This window comes from Larus michahellis, chromosome 1, assembly GCF_964199755.1.
Source record: "Larus michahellis chromosome 1, bLarMic1.1, whole genome shotgun sequence".
Lineage (NCBI taxonomy): Eukaryota > Metazoa > Chordata > Aves > Charadriiformes > Laridae > Larus > Larus michahellis.
In genome coordinates, this window is record NC_133896.1 from 138807803 (window position 1) to 138826204 (window position 18402).

The 18402-nt window shown below is 38.0% G+C and overlaps 1 protein-coding gene across 2 annotated transcripts in view; it reads left to right on the top strand.

Annotated features, from left to right (window-relative positions):
* The window catches only part of CTPS2 (CTP synthase 2), a 78347-nt gene that overhangs the window by 42861 nt on the left and 17084 nt on the right, over positions 1 to 18402 (top strand). For both annotated transcript variants that reach the window (XM_074605762.1, XM_074605772.1), the window contains exons 14-15: positions 15154 to 15250; positions 17355 to 17410. In XM_074605762.1, the coding sequence (XP_074461863.1) occupies positions 15154 to 15250; positions 17355 to 17410 (153 nt within the window). The remainder of the gene's footprint in view (positions 1 to 15153; positions 15251 to 17354; positions 17411 to 18402) is intronic.

The following is an 18402-nucleotide window of genomic DNA, read 5'->3' on the forward strand; positions in this document are numbered from 1 at the left end:
TCACCTTCTGTTGTCCATTGCACCCTAGGATTAAAAAGCCCTGATATCTAGCTGTGAAGAATCTGGAAATATTGATTTGAAAATAATGAAAATATGTGGATAAAACCACTTAGTGATTATTGCATTGCGGCTAAAAGATAATGTAATTTAATTAACTGTGGCTTCCATTGGGATTATAATTTGGCCTGGCTAATTACAGAGAGCCTGCATAGGGATCGGAGATGTAACTTGCCATGAAACTGTTAACATTGGTCTTCACTGATGAGAAGGGAACCCAACAGTTGCCAAAGAGCCTGGCAAAAATACCAAAGCCTCAGTATTGCTCAATCTGTAAACTGAAAAAAATGCTTTGACAAATCACAGCAGACATGCTGTGCCTGCAAAGAATGCAGATCAGCAACCATTGCTTTCTTGCACAGCTTGACTTTGTGCAAAACTTTTCGGTCTTATGGCAAAAAAATACTCTGAACTTCCTGAAAATAATCCGTTTTAAATAGAGATAATTAGGCTTCTTGCAAGGTTTGCATTGTCTTGCTGTTTCACTGTGAATGTGGAATTGTAAGTGATGGTATACGAATGGTATATGAATTCTGTAACACCAAATAAATTACTGGTTTTGAAATTCAATACCATTAGCACCGTTATGCGGTGAATATATTTATATTAGCACTCTCTCACCCAACCTAACTGCCTTTTGCCTGTGTTTTCTGAGCTGGATTTTAAGTAGCAAGACACATGTAATTGTCTCTGTCTTCTTGGGGGCATTAGAGTACTTAAGCAAAAAACTGAAAAAGTTTCTAAAGATTCTTTCTTCAGTTAATTTATTTAACTTCTTCTTCATCCACCATGTCCCTGCAAACTCATCAAAATCTGAAGTTCGAATGACAAGTAGCACTGGGAGGACCTTTATTTGAGATAACGAATTAAAAGGAAAGAACCCTGCTTTCCTCTTAGAACCCAGATTGAACTGATGAAATATATTTGTGAACTAAGCACACTTATGGTTATATCACAGGTAGGAAATGTGTTTGGTGTTCTCCAGTGCATTTTATGGTATCACCTTTACTTAAGAAAAGCCCACTGTGTCAGACCACAGCTCCATCTAGGTCAGAGGCCCGTTTGGCCCATCGCCTGTCTCTGTTATCATTTATGAGTAATTATCTGTGGAAACATATAATAGAGCAGGTGTACAGTGATGCTTCTACAGAATATTTTCTCGTTTCCTACAACTTAAATAGCTCAGATGTTTTCAAACCAGAGAAGACTGGAAGATCTAAACTGCGCAGTATAAACTGTGGCCAGCACAGACATAAGAAGTGTTACAATGATCTCCTCTACTGTGGTCTTTCTTCCTTTTGTAATTGCTAATAATGTTGAATAGCTTTTGACTGTTACTGAGTGTTGAACTGACATCTTCATAGAACTGTCTATTGTAGTCTTGAGGTCCTGTTCCCAAGGGGCTGTGATGCGCTCAAAGCCTGTAACTGTGATGTGAAATTAAGCTTGTTTTATCCCCTGTGCATGGATTTATATTTGATTCTGCTGAATTTCAATTGACATTTTAATCTTTCATCACTAAATTTCAGAAGGTCCTTTCATGATTCTTTGTAGTAAGCTATCATCTTTATTACCTTCAGTAAATTAGGTGTCATCAGCAGGCTGTCACTTACTGTTCGTTCTTTTTTCTTTTTATCAAATAAGTTGAATATACTATTCCTAGAGCCTTGTTCAACTCTGCTAGTGAATTTCCTCCACTGTGAAAAACTATGTTTTATTCTACTCTTGTACTTTAACTGTATTTTGTGTGTGTTAATCTCATAGCTGCTTAGTTTTTTATGAGTCTTTGATGACATGCTTTACCTGCCTTTCTAACGTCTGTTAGAAATCAAAGTGGACTTTGATTATCAACCAAATCTCCCTTATCCATGTACTTTTTCTCTGGAGAACTTCAATAGCTAGGTGGCAGACAGACAACCTCCCTTTACAAAATCTTTGTTGGCAATGTCCCAAAATGTTAAAGCTGCCCAGGTGCTCCCTACTTCTATATTTTTGTTAAAGATTCTTCAAGTTGCACGGCACAGACATCAGGTGTTTCAGACTGTATCTCCTCTGTATCTCCTCTGAAGCATTTGCGACTTCAGAGTCTTTTTGCGTGACAAGGTCGATGAGAGGTTATTCACCACAGTTACTAGATTAGCTATTTCACCCTTCAATTGCTTCAAAATTGAGCGAGTACCATCCATTTCCAGTGTTGGTTTTTTTTACTGTCTGTTTTGTCTATTTGTTTTGTAATCACTTCTTTTAACACTTCAATTTGAGATGGGCACATTAGTCTCCCATGAAGAAGGTTTTTAGCTTGGGAATGTCTTTCAAACTCCTTGACAGTGCACACAAGCAAAATACTCATTTTTTAATGCCATCGTGATAGCTTCTTTGAGTATGAGTTTTATTTTTTTAATCCTGATAATAGAGTAACTCTAGAATAACAGATTTTTCACCTTAAATGAAAATGAATTAAAAATAATTTAGTTACTGATGCCTTTTAAAAGTTGCTTCTCAAATACTTTAGGATGGACTAATGATTTGGTATTTATATATTCAACTTAAAAATATTTGTGTGTGTTTATCTTCATTTGGACATCGATTTAGTTTTTGAGAAGGATGCCTTCTTGCTGTTAATAACCTCCCACTTTTTTCCTTTCTTAAGGTTTTCTTCATAAGAAGGATTTTTCTAAATAGAATTGCAGGTTATGTTTTCAGAAAGTCTTTGACCTTTCCAGTACTTACATAAGGAATTATGTATAACTAATTGTAAATCAAATAGGAAAATTTATGCTAAGTACAAAACAATTTTCTGGACGAAGGGGACATAGGTGAGTATCTGTCAGTGCCTGATTTAATAACCAGAGAACATTTATTTTACGGAGGGCTGTATGCCCAAGTCTGTCTTGGTAACGCTGCAATATATTTGAATAGTGTTTCACTTCAGTATGAACTATGGATGCTCCAGGGGAGGTATATCTAGTGTTGATGAATTATGGATGTGGAAGGGCCATTCACAAAACCCTCTGGTGCAAGCAGGTTGTACATGTTCAGGCAGAACAGCACTGCCTGCCTTATGGCTTAGACAAGGATTTCAGGCTGCCACACGTTTTGGTGTGATTCTCCAGCTGGAATCTATTGGCCTCTGGAGGTGCTTCGCTCTATAGAGAGGAGCACTCAGGTGGGTCCCTTAAATTATCTATTTGAAAGTTATGCAGACAAAGTTATGTGAGGTGATTCCCACACACGGGGACTAACTTGGGAGCACTGTGGTAAACTAGTTCCTCACAGTTGTCCTTTTTGGCAAGTTAAAAACGCAATACTGATCAATGAAATAGAGTAAATGTGGAAGGGGGTTGTCCAGATCCCTTAATACCATGATTACATTACTGAATATAATGCCTCCAAAACACCTTCTCCACACCCCTGGCCCCAAAAAAACACCCACGCAAACAAGCTTGCAGAAACTGTGTATGAAAAAAAGTAAAAAAAGTTAGGAAACCTGAAATAGATTACCTGTATACTGCAGCTCATGTGTGGAAAACTACATGAAATCCTGTTCAATATTATGAATGCCATTTCCATAGAAGTTTCTTCTACCTAGATAACTGACCAAGTGACATTAAGACACCGGCCTTGTTAGAAGCTCACCTGGGAATGTGTGAGTTTCTGTATCGTTAGTTGCCTTGTTTCTGAAGTGTAGGAACAAGATAAGGTGTCAGAGAAGTCCTGGTTCTGCTAGGTTAAACAAAGTGCTTAGTCTGCCTTATTTTTCTCATACCAAGTGGAGGTAATGAAACACACTTGCCTTTGTAAAGTGGCTTGATACCTGCAGGTCTGCACAGCAGCTGAGGATTTCCACCCTTTTCCTAACAGCCTTGTAGACGTCCAGGAGTGAGAACTGGAATTGAACTTGCACCTAAGAGTGCACGGGCAAGAAAAACCTGAGGAATTGAGATCAGTTGCACAGTTGTATTGGAGGGTGGTTTTAATGAGATGTGAGTGATCTGTTCATTGTGTTCTGAACAGTGTAATTTTAATAAAAAATAAAGAAAAACTGTCAGCCAAAGTTTTATTTTTAAGGAGTACCCCACTAGCAAATTATCTGTTGGAAGTGAGGCAGAAGAATAATAAAAAGGTTCCTCCCAAAGGAAGACTTTTTTATTAAATGAGGTTTTTGGTTTTCTTAATTCTGTATTTATTTGCCTCCCATCCTTGTCTTTTATGTGCTGATACGATATTCCGTACTGTGCAGTTACGCACTGAACAACAGAACTGCATTTGCAGAACTGGGTTGGACAGTGATTCACTGTAGACCTGGGCTTTCTAACTAAAAATTGTTTCTCGTACTCTCCAACTCTTAATTCTGCCATTGGGGACACAAAATACTAGAGGTGCAGGTGAAGGATAAAAATGAGTTTTGTATGGGCACCGTTAAGTAATTGATTACTTTGCCTTTGCGAGGTTGTAGCAGTTCTGTGTTGCTTTGTATGAGAGCTAGCTGCTGTGCTCGCTGCGTGCTGTGTGTGATACTGTGCTGGTTGGTGACACGGCCTAGAACTTTTGCTGTGTGGCAATATCTTTTGCTGGTTGCTTGGTAAATATTTGTAGCATTTGAGTGGATGACTGCATTATCTGTTGAATTGATCTGTACCCGGCCACCCACACTTTTCACAGAGGATGTCTGAATTATGCTGGGTGTGTTCATCTGATGTCACATTTATTAAATCCCTACTTGAAATGTGCTATTATAAAGGTGACATTATTCTACAGATGTTACTTTCTTAGAAACAATATTGGTAAAATATTTCTTGTAGGCTTTTGCCATCTTGTTGCTAAATGAGAAATAATCTGAAGATCCATTTCTCCTTCTTTCTGGTCTTTTTGCTAATGGTTCTCCACATGCATGCACACATCCTCTCTGCTTCTCTTCTTACTTCCTTGTGTGTATCTCCTCCTATCTGATTATATTTTAAAAGTATGTACCATATTCATCTCTAAAAATGAATATGTAGATTTGCAATTCTGGTTTTATGACCTGCTATCAAACAAGAGCTGCACAGGTATATCTGTACTGTCATGTTAATTCTGGACCTCGTAGTTGACTCCAAGCATCCTAGTGGTGCTCGCTGGTGTCTTGTTGGGTGAGGAAGTGATTAACATTTGAGCTCTGACAATGTAGGTGGCATGGATGCAACTGGTCAAGCCACTTGTCTTTTTAAACGGAGTCTGAACTTGACCACTAATACCTGTATAAAGACAATTTAGGAAAGCAAATTCCAAAGAATTCTTGTCATTTGATGTTGAAGGGGATAGAGTTAATGTGCTAGGGGGAGGATCACAAGGAGTGCAGAATTAAATTAAGGTCTGGACAGTGATGTTTATCAGGTTTTTGGAGCAGTCAGAACAGACAAAGCGAGACAGGAGGGGTCCTGCTCAGAAGGAAGACTCGTAGCTTCTGCTTGAAATAAAAAGGATTTGGATTGTATGTCATAAATTTTCTACCGGAATTAAGATTCTTCCAGGCAAGATGTTGTTTGGCCAGCTGAAGTTTTCTGTGTGGAAGCAGGAAACTATTAAATGTAATATACAGCTTGTACAAAGCATCCCTGAAATGGCTGGCAGAGGTAATTAAGATAATTGAGCTCTGCTGTGATATTAATATATATAATTTCTTTTGGTTTTCTGAAGCTTGTGAGATATGTACTGTTGTTAGATAGACACTAGTGAAAGTGCCAAGGTACTTTTTTGCAAGATAATCTCACTAGTTAAAGTTGTATCATCGTAATTATCTACCTATGCTGTCTTCCTTTTTTTGTTCTTACGTAGTTCACAGTATTCTTAGGAAATCCTAGAATTAAAAGTCAGTGCCTTGATTACCATTATATGATATACAGCACTTGCTTTAGTTCTTACAGTTTTCCAGCTGGAATGAGAAATATTATGATGTGTGTAGGGGAGAGGATAACGACTCATGAAAGTAATCTCCACTACTGCTATCACTCCGTGGAGGAAAGAAAATCCTGTAACTCTTTGCTGGAGAGCTTTCCAAAGGACTAAATGTCCATTCTTTATGACTAATGAGATATCCAGCATTCAGATTGTTCTCTGTAATTTAGGCCAAATTACAGGCATGAGAGACTTGATAGGACAAGGTACTTTTATTATCTTGGGCATGCCATGGAAGACAAGTGGTAGTAGTTAAAATTACAGTGTTTGTGCCAGAGGCTTTCTGCCTAGAAATTCCCTGTTATAATATGTCTGTCATGCATTTAGTCCATAAGATTATCACTACTAGAATGTCTCAAATTAGTAAATTAAGTGTGAGGACCACTAAGTAATGTGGTGGCCAACTTCAGTTCTATAGCTCCTTTTATTTTGTATGCTTTTGTTACGGGGAACAGAATGTTACTGGATGATAGAGATGAGGGAACTGGTGTGACATTTAAACAGGAGTTAAACAAAACCAGAAGCTTCCAAAGGGGAAGAGGGAAGGAGTGCAATACAAAAATGCGTATAAAATATTACAAGATATCTGCGTAGTAGATATGAATGTCTGTTTAAACGCTAAAACTGATCCCGTTTGCCTTCTAAAACCGGTTACTTTAGCTGTCAGTGTTTGTTATTCCTGGCTGTGATCCTTTGTGAGATCCCATTTCAAAATGCAAAAACGAAAACAAAGAAAAGGAGATGGAAGGTAGGAAGAAGCATGACTACACTGTAAATGAGTATGAGGACTACTCTAGCTTTCATTATCTACACTTCTTCATTACCTGTATCTATCTTCATTTCTATAAATTTACAGCTTAAATGTAAAAGCAGAGTTGAAAAGAAAATAGACTTGCTCATCAGAACAAATTGCTTCAATTAAAGGTTACAGTGGTTGGCATGAGCTGGTTGTTTTGTGTGGTTTTGCAGGGTGGACTCAGCTGAGCTGCTTGTTAAATGAATTAGATTGGCACGGGATTTTGGCACAAGGAGTAGAGTAACATTTACTTTCACAAATTGTCTGCAGTTGTCTACAACTTCAGTGGGATTTTTTTGCAAAGATACACAACCTGCAAAATACCTTGTAGAAGTTTAACAGGTTTGCTCAGCAGTGTCTTTAAAGCATTTCAAGATATTTTCTCACTACTTTGCCTTTACTTGGGATCTTGGATTGTATTGTGGGTTTTTTTTGGTCTTAGAAGTTAGGAGTTAAACATTAGGGATTTTTTTCCTGAGTAAGTGTATTCTTTTTTCCTTATATTCAACTGATTTTCATAAAAATGCTCACCTATCAGAGATTTAGTTCAGCTAGTAGAGGATTGTCTTTTTGATGTAGAAGTGTCATGTTTTAAATTCTGGTGTCTGTTTCGAAAGGTGATCAATCAATCGTTAAAGCTCATGGTCTGCCACTAATCTTTGGGAAAGATATGAAGCATGGTATCCTAATTGTGGGAAGAGTGGTAACGGGCTGCTTCCTACCATGTCTGTAGCACAGAAATCCTCATGGAGCTAGAATCCGTTTTTATTTCTGTTTCATTCATTTACTCCAAATTCAAAATAAGGCATTTTCTTGTGGCAATATCAAGCAATGTGATAGTATCTTTTTTTCCCCTTCAGTTTAAAAATTCAATTTAATATTGAAGTTATTTTAATATATTAATATATTAATCAAACATATATTAATCATATGTACAGTAACAAAAGCTAGTTGGTGCAGTCACCTTAAAATGCATGCATGAAGTCGTTAATCAGTCAAGCATATGTTGTCAGAGTACGTAAAAATGATTTATTAGGCTGAATTGCAGACAGAATAAAGCCATTTCTCTTAGAAGTTAAACGACAAAAAAAGAAAAGATATGTTCAGATTTGTATTCTTATAACTGACATGGATTTCAAGCTCTAGATAGCATTTGCATATCTTACTTTCTTCTGGGAGTAGAGCTCTTGAAAACTTCCAGTCTCTTTTTCAATATCAAAGAACAGTATTGTACCATTACCTTACGTTTTTCTATTCAAATAGCTATCCTTTCGATAAGATGCTTTTCCATCTCCAGTAAATGAAAGATGTCTTTTATTTCCATTTCAACAACTGATATATTTTAGCACGTATACACACAATTTCAACAAATTTATGTCAAACATGTCTCTGCACCTGTCTTGGCAGGCCTGAAAAAGGAGAGTGGCTTACTAAAAATAATTAGAAACAAGTGGCCATGGCTTGCAGTTCTGATTAGCGTTTGAGAGCTATTACTCAAAAAAATTCTTTCAACTGATCCAGGACCTTTGCAGAGATTTCTTCTCAGCTCTGAAGTTACCTGGAAAGTTTTATACCACAACAAAAGTACCTTCCAAGTAGAATAAAAATTAAGATAGGTCAATCTATAATTTTCTACATGCTGCCCACTGACTTCCTTTCTAAAAGAAATGACTCGGTTTCTGCATCTCTGATCATCAAGTACCAAATCACCACTGGGCAGATCTGGAAGATGGACAGGATGTCAGGATGATTGGTGACACTGTTCTGTGAGAACAATCAGTGGTTGGAATCCAGGCAGTCTTGGTTGCAAGTCTGGAAGCGGTCTTATTACATTAGGGAAATAGGATGGAAAACAGTTGCTAGTTCTCTTCATGTTACCTATGAGGATATTGATTTTTATGGCAAATGAGCGTAATTTCTTCAAGAAATACTAGGATAGTGCGGGTCATGGTACTGAGCATTGCCTGGAAGCTGATACCAGAAATTCTTCTCAGTGAAGGTCTGGAGCAGTGGGCACTTAAGTAAGCAATTTTCCTGCTTACTTTCGTTGAAGTAAGCAAATTGTTTTTCTGCCTTGCTTGCTGAAGGCAGAGATAACTGATAATGAAGTGATCCTAACTAATGCTACCTTGTTAATGAATGAGAAATAAGTGGAATGGGAGCTCGCTCATGTGTGATAACTCAGGGTGGTGGAAGTACAGAACACTGTGGACAGTTTTAAGGGTAAAACATCATGTACTGTGCTTTGTCTCTACTAAGGACAATCTCATGTCTCCTTGGCTACTTTGCATAGCTTAGCTAGCAGGGCTTCTCCGTGGCCGAGTCTTCATGGCAGTTGCCTGTAGGATATAATAATTCTCTTTGTCAGAGACCATCGCGCATGCTACCGTTTAAACAGTCTTGGGCTGTGTTTGATTATCCCCATCTCATCTTTGTGGCTGGGATGTTCGATGAAGAGAGGATCAAGCTCTGTCTCCCATTGTAGGTTCTTCCCTCTGCTTTAGAATGCTCAGAAACACAGACTTGCTTCATGCCTTCCTCCTCCTGATGTATCTTTTGTGGATTTAAGTGAATTTGGTAAGGGCAAAATTTCATCTACTAGCAATTTGAGTTGGAGAAGTCCCTGTCAAAGGCAGTGACAGAGTTCTAATTTTTTAAATAGATGTATGCAGTAGGAAGGGAAGGATTTCTTCTAGTTACAGACATGCTGATCTTTCTGAAATTAACTTAGTGAGTATTTTGTCATTAATTGTTAATGCGAGCTGGACCAATCCAAAGCCTAAGAACACTTTTCCACTTTCTTTGAGTTATTCAAGTCTGTGGCAAATCCTGCACTGCCTGGCATGGCATGACTGGCACCCCAGCGTATTTCTATAGCCAGCACTGTTTGACCCTGTTCCTTTTGCTAACACTAACGGTCTGAACATTTCTGCTTGATTAAGTCTTTAAGCTGACTCTGAGACATGTGGTTGGAATAACTAGAATGAGTTTTAAAATGCTGTTAAGCAATATCTATATGGGTTTTGCATATCAACATCTCCATTAACTTTCTCAGTTCACTGCACTGTGCTTATAAGTGAGTAAGCAGTGTTTGAAAAAGGAGTTACACCCTCTATGACTTTTTCTGAAGAAAATGTTACAAAACATTCTGTATCAGAATCAGGCAGAATCTATCTTAGGGAGTTTTTAGGCTTTAATTGTATAAACGCTCTAGGGTAATTACTTAATTCTAAAATAGGAAACAACAAATCTCTGGAAAAAGGATTGCCTGAACTGGAAAATGGTTAACAGTAACATGCTATGGGATTTTAAGAGTTTAAGAAATTTAAGCTGATATTTGTTGGAATATTTGGATACTGTTCCATAGTTTAGCGAAGAGAGCAGAGGATGGGATTTTTCAAACTGGTTACTCCTATCACTGTGTAGCTGCATGAATCAGCTATTGATGATTTCTGCTTTGATCTTGTACATGACAGTGATCATCTTTTTGAAAACAAACATTTCTTCAGCCAGAGTAATACAGCACTGCATAGTCCGAAATCTGCAAGTGGCTTTATGGCAACTACTTCCATCCTAGTGGGCTGAGTGCTTAAGATTGGTGGGCAATGATGGAGTTAGCTTGGAACTAGGATATCTTTGGGGAACAAGGGAGTGAGGGGTTCTGGCAGATACGTGATTCTTGAACCTTCTTTCAGTAATTGAAAATGTCACATTTCTGGTTTTGAATGAATGGGGAAAGAGTGTCTTTTTGGTTTACTTGCCAAGTTGGAAGCTGTCAGTGCCACTCTTAGTGTTGTGTTTGTCAGTTTTTTCTTTAAAATGTTTGTACTATTGTTTCTAAAATGTTAGTATAAACATCCCATTTGTAGGTGGCTGGGTCTGTTTATTGATGAACTTGTGATTGAAACAGATCAAATCGAATCCAGCAAGTACTGACTAATCCTGCAGAGGAATGATACAAGAGTCAATAAAAGAATGGGTTCCTCTAGTTTGGGTTGAGTCCTTGTCAGTTTGTGTTGCTGGGGTTTTTTCATAGCTGTGTTCAGCAGGGATTAATGTTCATCAGTATCTGTCACTGTCTTTCCTGCTCCTGTGGGCTTTCCCTCTGCGCGTCTCGTGTGCCGAGTGTCCCACAGCCTCTTTTCAGTGTTCAATTAATCTTTAGGGTTGGGGCTTCTCCTCGTGCTTTGATCAGCTCTTACATGTATAGCAGTTTCTTTCAGCAGTGACAAATCATTTGCTCACCAGACTAGGACAGAGTAAAAAAGTAAAAAACCTAAAAACCTGCTTCCAAAGCTGACTTACCAAATTGTCGTTCAAGTAATGTCTCCTTCCTCCCTCCATCCCCATATCCCCTCCCCTGCAAAAAAAATAACCCAAGCAACCAAACAAAACCCAAACAGATCCCCCCAAGGAATCAAGGTGGATGTATTCCTCAGAACGGCATTGCAAGATGCGAGGCAAAACAAAGACAAAACTTAATGGTCCTAGGGTGATTAGTAAAATGATAGGTGTTGGGTTTTTGGGGCCTTGGTTGCTCTATGTTGACTGTCTGGGCTTCAGAGGTTTTCTCATTAGCTTTTATATATTTCCAAATGACAATGAAATGATCCAAGCAGTAGATTTCTGAAGGAAGATTGCAGTTCATGGGTAGTTAAAGTTACTGTTCATCAGTAGCATGATTTAATACTGATTGGACTGTTTTATATCTAGAATGTGCAGAGTGATTCATTATTTGTTTTTACCTGGCTGTCTGCCAGGTAATACATGATCTCTGTAAAATCCCTGTAGCGTTAGCAGTTTTCCAGAGATTTGGGTAAGAAAGACCTAATTAATGCCTTATCCCTTCTCCCACCCTCTCTGCTGATGCTTTTTTGTTGCTTGTGGTGCCTGTTGTTCTGTGCTGTTCTCTGCTCTTCAAAGAGCTAATGCATAGTAAGAGCTGATGTATTCTGTGGCAGGAAGCATAAGCTCTTTGAAGAATGCATTCAGTTGCACAGTTGTTCAAAATAACCACCACTTGAAGGTTCATCTTTTATCTGATCAAATAAATTCTGTAAAATACAGCAAAATTTTCCATAATATGAGTTGCTTTTCTGGTACTTATTACTGTCCTTGGGCTGTAGGGCAGCAGTGCCACTTTGCTTCCAAAAGCTTCTTGCATAGACTTTGTTGCAGAGAAACTCATGTAATACATAAAGGTTGAGGGCTGCGTGTGATAGTTGTGTTGCAGAAGTTGATCAGAGCCAGAGAGGAGATCAAAAAGGAAGATTCAGAGTCAGAGTAGCTCTGAGGTAATTACTTCGTAAGTAGCTCCTTTCCTCACCAGGCTACAAAAATTAATATTTGAAGCCTTGTCTATTTTCTTACTATCCTAAGCCTAAAAATTTTGGGGAAGACAGAGAGATGGTTTATAATGCACGTATCTATAACAAAATACGGACACACGTTAAGCTGCTTGATGCTGAAACTCAATACAACTGTCACATTGGCAGAAAATCTGCTGCAGATAGAAATAAGATTGAACGGTTGTATCGTGCAGTGTTTCTTAAAAGGCACCTCAATTAAGACTTAGCAGACATTAGTGAAAGTTTTAAGGGTCGCATCCTTTCTGAATATGTGCCCCAGACCCCACTAATGTAACTGTTGAGGCAAGGAAGCAGGCCTTTCAGAAGGCAAAAATTGAGGAAAAATGCCTGGATCTTCCTTGCGAGGCCATTTCTCCACTGGAATTTTTGTTGGGCTTGCAGCCCCATGTCGAGTTCTGACACAAAGGGTGGCAGAAGCCTGCAGAGCTTCATTCTGGGCCATTATCTAGAGCTTTATTGGGACTTATGAGCATCCAGTGATTGTTTTTTGCCTACTGAAAGAAGGAAGAACTGAGAGTGCGGCTGTAACCTGTTTGAACTGATATGCTCTGTTTAATGAAGGAGACCATATATTTGCTAACCAATGTTTCTGAGTCTTCCTGGAGAACACCTTTAAGCATAGCAAATTAGTGAAATCTGCTGTGGACTGCATAGACAGGTCCACTTCATTTGGAGCCAGTGGTTTAGTTGAGGAGTTTAAGAGCTGAGCATTCAAGAAGTTACCATCCCACTCATTGTATCCCCATGCCGTCTTCTATTTATGGCATTATGCTTGAAATGTTGTGATAGAATATCTTAGCACAGCGAATACTGAAAGGTGAAATAGTGAAATCTGTTTTTTTTCTGAGAAGGGGGGGTGACTCCAAGTACCTGACTATTACCGTAATTCAGTTAGCAAAATTCGACCAAAACATCCTGCCCCAAATTTTTAGGAAGAAAAATCTAAAGCTGAGGGGACAGTACTTAGGTGCTTGATACACCTTTGAGAGTGAAGGAATGTCTAATCTTGACTTTAGCCTCCAAATATAAAAAAACCCAAACAAACAACAAAAATCCCTCATTGTTTTACTTGTCAAATATTTGTTAAACAGCTCTTAAATGAAATTTTTGTAATTGGAAGAGAAGCATATACTTGAAGTCCTTGGTAGCTGCTTGTTAGCACTTCATCTCCATTTGACAAGAGTCAGGAGCGCAACTTGAAGGTTATCTGTTGTATGGGAGTAGGCAAGTGAATAACACCTCCTGGAACACGTTTGATTTCAGAAGGTCAGAGTGTTAGACATATACACACAGTTTGCTGTATACATTTTAACTGCTTCTGATGTCCTCTGGTTTTCTGTGGCCGCTACTTCAGAGAAGAAGTGAAAGTAAATGTAAGGAAATAAAGTAAAAGCAGACAATCCCGTCTTTTTTTGAAGTAATAAAGATCTAATGAATGATTTATTATTTTTTTAGTTTGTGTTTTGTTGGGGTTTTTTTAGCTGGATGTACTGCATAGTTTTCACCTTCATGATTTGGGAGGTAATTAGGGGATCTGTAATATCCCACTGGTTTGATCACAACTTCTGCTTGTGACATTTTATAATGAGTATATAGCTTATAAATAACATTTTGAAGGTATAAGATTATACAGAGATAATTGCACAGCTGAAATGCATTGGCACAAGGCCAAAGGCTAAGCACTTTCCACCATCCCTTCTAAATTGAATAACTTCACTTTATGAAGTGTATCATCAGAAATTGTTTTCATTACTCCCAGAGGGCAAATTAAGGTTAATAAAAATCCAATTCCAGATTACCCATATGTGTGAATATTTGTATTTTTAGAACCTCTCTTTGTCAATTATACTCACAGAGTGTGTATATGTGAATACAAGCACGTAGGTCATAGTTTCAGCTCAACTCTTTGTACAGTTTTGAACTGTTTTACCTCTCTGAGACAGACTTCGTCTAATCATGATTGTGAGACCCAGCAGGATTTTTCAAACTGAGCAAAACCAAATGCACTCCTTCCACTAAGCCATTGTTTCTCACATCCCCTGAGTCCCACCATCCTGGATTCCATTTGACCCACCTGCCTCAGTCATCAAAACCAGTATTTGTATATCCTCTTCTTTAAATGTCATGTTAAATAGCGTGTTCTTCATATAAGGCAATTTAGTATTTTGTGGATTCTTAGGCAATCTGAGAAACCCTTTAGTAAAGGTGAGTTAGAGGGGGGAGGTTTTTCCATTTTCTCCCTGTGATAAATTAGTTACATATATGATCTGAAATAGCACACACATGTCGGAGTCACCTCTTTTAGTACTCTGCTTTTACAACATTAGATTATAGTCTTGTTTCAAGTGCCCTCTTTGCACTCTGCTGCTCTGTGCCCTCCTCTTCTCCCGCTTCCCAAAAAGAGGACTTCCGCTCTCTTGATAAGACAGTTCTTTCTGCCTCTTAGTGTAAGAAAGAATATTGTGTGTGAAGAACAGCGTAAGAAAGGGCCCAGTGTACAGGAATATTTACCCAGGGTAATTTTTCAGTCTCTGTCACTGTGTGGTTAAGGGACTCGCTTTTTCAGAGATGGTGTCTTTATCACTTTGTGGATTTTTTTTCATCTATGAATTTATCAGTTTTTAAAAATCTGTGTACTTTTATAGCACCAAGAATAGCTTTTGGCAGAATTATCCTATTGCTAACATTTTGGTATTTTTTTTAAAAGAAAGGTTTTTTCCACTCCAAAAATTAAATTAAGGAATTAATAATTGCTTTTGTTGATCTTAACATTAAATGAAAAAGTTTCACACCAGTTAATATCCTCAGTCTATTGCAGTGCCAATACTGAGAACAAAGCAGTAGGAAAACCAAAGAGGAAGTCATAATTAGGAATGCTTGGAGGAAAAATAAATAATGTTACTATTTATAAATCTATGCAGCCTGTTACACAATTGTTTCTTTTTTTCTTTTTTTCTTTGTTGGATGAAACAGTGTTTAAACAATTTTTCTCTACAGGTTATTGACATGCCAGAACACAATCCTGGAGATATGGGTGGAACAATGAGACTGGGGAAGAGGAGGACTATTTTCAAAACAGAAAATTCTGTTTTAAGTAAGTTAAATTTCTGCTCTTATGACTTGCCTTTTGAATAGGAACTCTGTAACAGGGCAAAGCAAAAATGCCAAAGCACCCAAAGCACATCTTGTTAAAGGACTACAACCTCAAGCAAGCAGTTGTGTGACAGCTGCCCCAAGCTCATGATTCTGTCCCCTTATACATTTATCTAGGATAGGCATGTAAAGAAAGAAATGAGAGACATCTGGAAGTTTCAGTGAAAAGGTCAGTTAGGGTCCAACACTTTAAATAAACGGTGAGATAACTGGTGAGATAACTGAAATGCATTTTATGGTAGCTTATTTCATTATTTTCTTGGGAAGATCAGAGCATTTTCTTCCTATTTTATTTATGAGTTGATAGGACATGTGAACCAGGGCTTATTGTTCTACCCTTGAAGCTTTTTGGTAGAACTAACCCAAACTCCCACTCATTATGCTCTTGCCAGACCTACAATGACCTTGCTTGTCATTCCCTAGATTTGCCAGTACGCCTCAGCCTTAAACGTCATCTGACCTTGCTGCCTTAGTCCTCACCTTGTCTTGATAGTGTTTGCTAGGTTGTATCTTAATTATAGCCAGGCCCTGCTTAACTCCAGTCTCTCATACAGCACTGCCCTAGGCCTAGCCTAGCCCTGGAAACAGTCTTGTTTTGGGAAAGCAAATTATTTGTTGTAGGAAAGGAAAATTATTTGCTCTAACAGGATGCTTCAAAGGGCAAAATAAAAGCAACCAGAATATAGAACAAAAGATTCAGTTTGATCTATATGTATTTTAAAATTGAAGTAATACTTGTCTCCTATTCATCAGCCTATTATACAGTAATAATATAAGTGAAGCTGAAAATGTGTAAAAAGTGGTTTCTTGTCCATCGATAAATATGGGCATATTTCTTATATTGCTCTGCCTTTGACATTGATCTGAACTATTACTATATTTAGTTATGTTGAACTTACGGAATATATCCTTCTGAGCTTCTACAAATGTCGTTTACTTCGTCAGGAAACCAAAATGTAATACATATGCCCATTTAATGAAAAATCTGCCTTTCTAGGGAATGCCTGTGCTAGTGATCTGACTGCTGTGGGTGATACTTTGCCTAGGTGTGATATATATATATGCATATCACAATGCACAAGTTGTTCTGTGGCCTAAACGCTTTGTGGAAAAGTTAATAAAAATTAGCATGGTTCTAACTCTTGACCAGTATTATGAGTTGTTTAGATGACCATATTTATCAAACACTCTAAGAAAGCTCTGGTAGTTTACTCAGGAAATCTGATTCCTGTTCCTAATGCTTTTCAACTTGAATGGAAATAATGGTTTTGAAAAAGTGGTTCCTTAAAATTAACACATATACCACTTTTTGTAAAATTGCAGTACTATCACTCTACAATTTTTGGAGATCTTCTTGGCAGCCTAGTTCTTGTACCAACCCCTAAGTGAGATAGTAATCCTAATGACACTAGGATAAATTGAGAGCAAAGTTTGAGCTGTAATGTTAAGTAAGATATATGATTAAATTCTGGTTTACTGCATACCTCTAGTTTACTCCTTGTTGATCTGCATTGTGGAGTGTTCCAGATTAGGCTCAGAGGACTGCAAAAGTCATTTGGGTAATGAGATCAGGAAAACAGAGAAGAACAATATTCTCTGTTTCTTGTTGGAGGTATTATGCCAGCTGCCATGCATAATCTATTAAAACAGAACAGATGCTACTAAAAGGCTTCCTTCACTGCATCTTTTGCATACAACTGTTGTAAAACCCTGAAGGGATTTTAATGTTGCTTGTTCACTCAAACATTTTTTATTTTATTTTGGGCTTTACAATTTAAACTAGTTTAAGCATGGCCTTCAGATTCTAGTCTACCTAAGCTATTTCTGGTCAAGAAATGTTTATATGAATCCTGATTAAACTCAGGTAACAGTAAATTAAAAGAAACTAGTCATCCCTCTGAAAAACAGAAAGCTGGAGTGAGATGAATAGTGTCCTTTTATGTTTTACATGGGAATTTTTTTTTGAGGTTTAAATTACAAGAAATAGTTGTAACAACTATTAAAGCAACACATTAGCATTACTTTCTTTTTTGTTGTATATTCAGGGAAACTTTATGGTGATGAAATGTTTGTAGAGGAGCGACACAGGCATAGATATGAGGTAAGCACTACTGAAGTACTTTGTGCTCAAGAGTTAAAGCTTAAGCAAATTGTGTTTCTCTTGGTAGGCATGATTCTCCTTAAAGCCAATGGGAGATTTCTTACATAAACTTAACCCAAAATTTAATAGTGGCTAGATAGTATAATTTAGATCAAAAGGAACCTCTGTAAGTCTTCTGGTCCAACACCCTGTTTGGAGCTGAGCCAGCTTCAAAATTAGACCAGGCTGCTCAGGATTTTGTCCCATCTATTTTTGAATCTCTCTTAAAAAAGAGATTCCACAACACCTTTTGACAATCTGTTCCAATGCTTAACCACATCATTGTGAACCCTTTTCCCCCCTTATATCTAAGAGGAGATTTGCTTGGGCAATTTGTCTTTTATCTCTCAGTCTTGTGCTGTGCATCTCTGAGCAGAATCTGGCTCAGTCTTCTTTATACCGTCCCATTAGATAGTTGAAATCAGCACTGAGATCCACCCTTTGCCTTCTCTTCTCCAGGCTGAACAAATCCAACTCATCCAGTCTCTTCTCCTATGTTGCGTGTGGTCCACCCCTCTAACCATCCTGGTTGGACTTCCTATGGACTCGCAACATTTTGTCAATCGCTTTCTTGTATTGAGGCGCCTGAAACTAGACAGAGTATCACAGAGGTCTTCTTCTAAGTGTTCAATAGAGGGGAATAATGTAGTGTACTGTTTCTGTGGTAGAGATGGTGCAGTGTCTAGCAAAATGATCTTGGAGAGTGATGTCAGATATTACCTGACTTGACTTCCTGTGAAGTATTTGAAAGGTAAAGGCTTATAATCCTCAAATGCATTGCTCCTTGGCTGATTTGGCTTATTTAAAGGCTTAGATTATGTTCAGGTAAAGCACATTCTTTCATACTCTAAACGTAGGCAGACTTCAGGCATCTACAACTTGGAGGCTAATTCAGATCACTTGCTTCCTGCCATCCAACTCTGTAGGACCCTTGTATAGGTCCACTCCTCTGT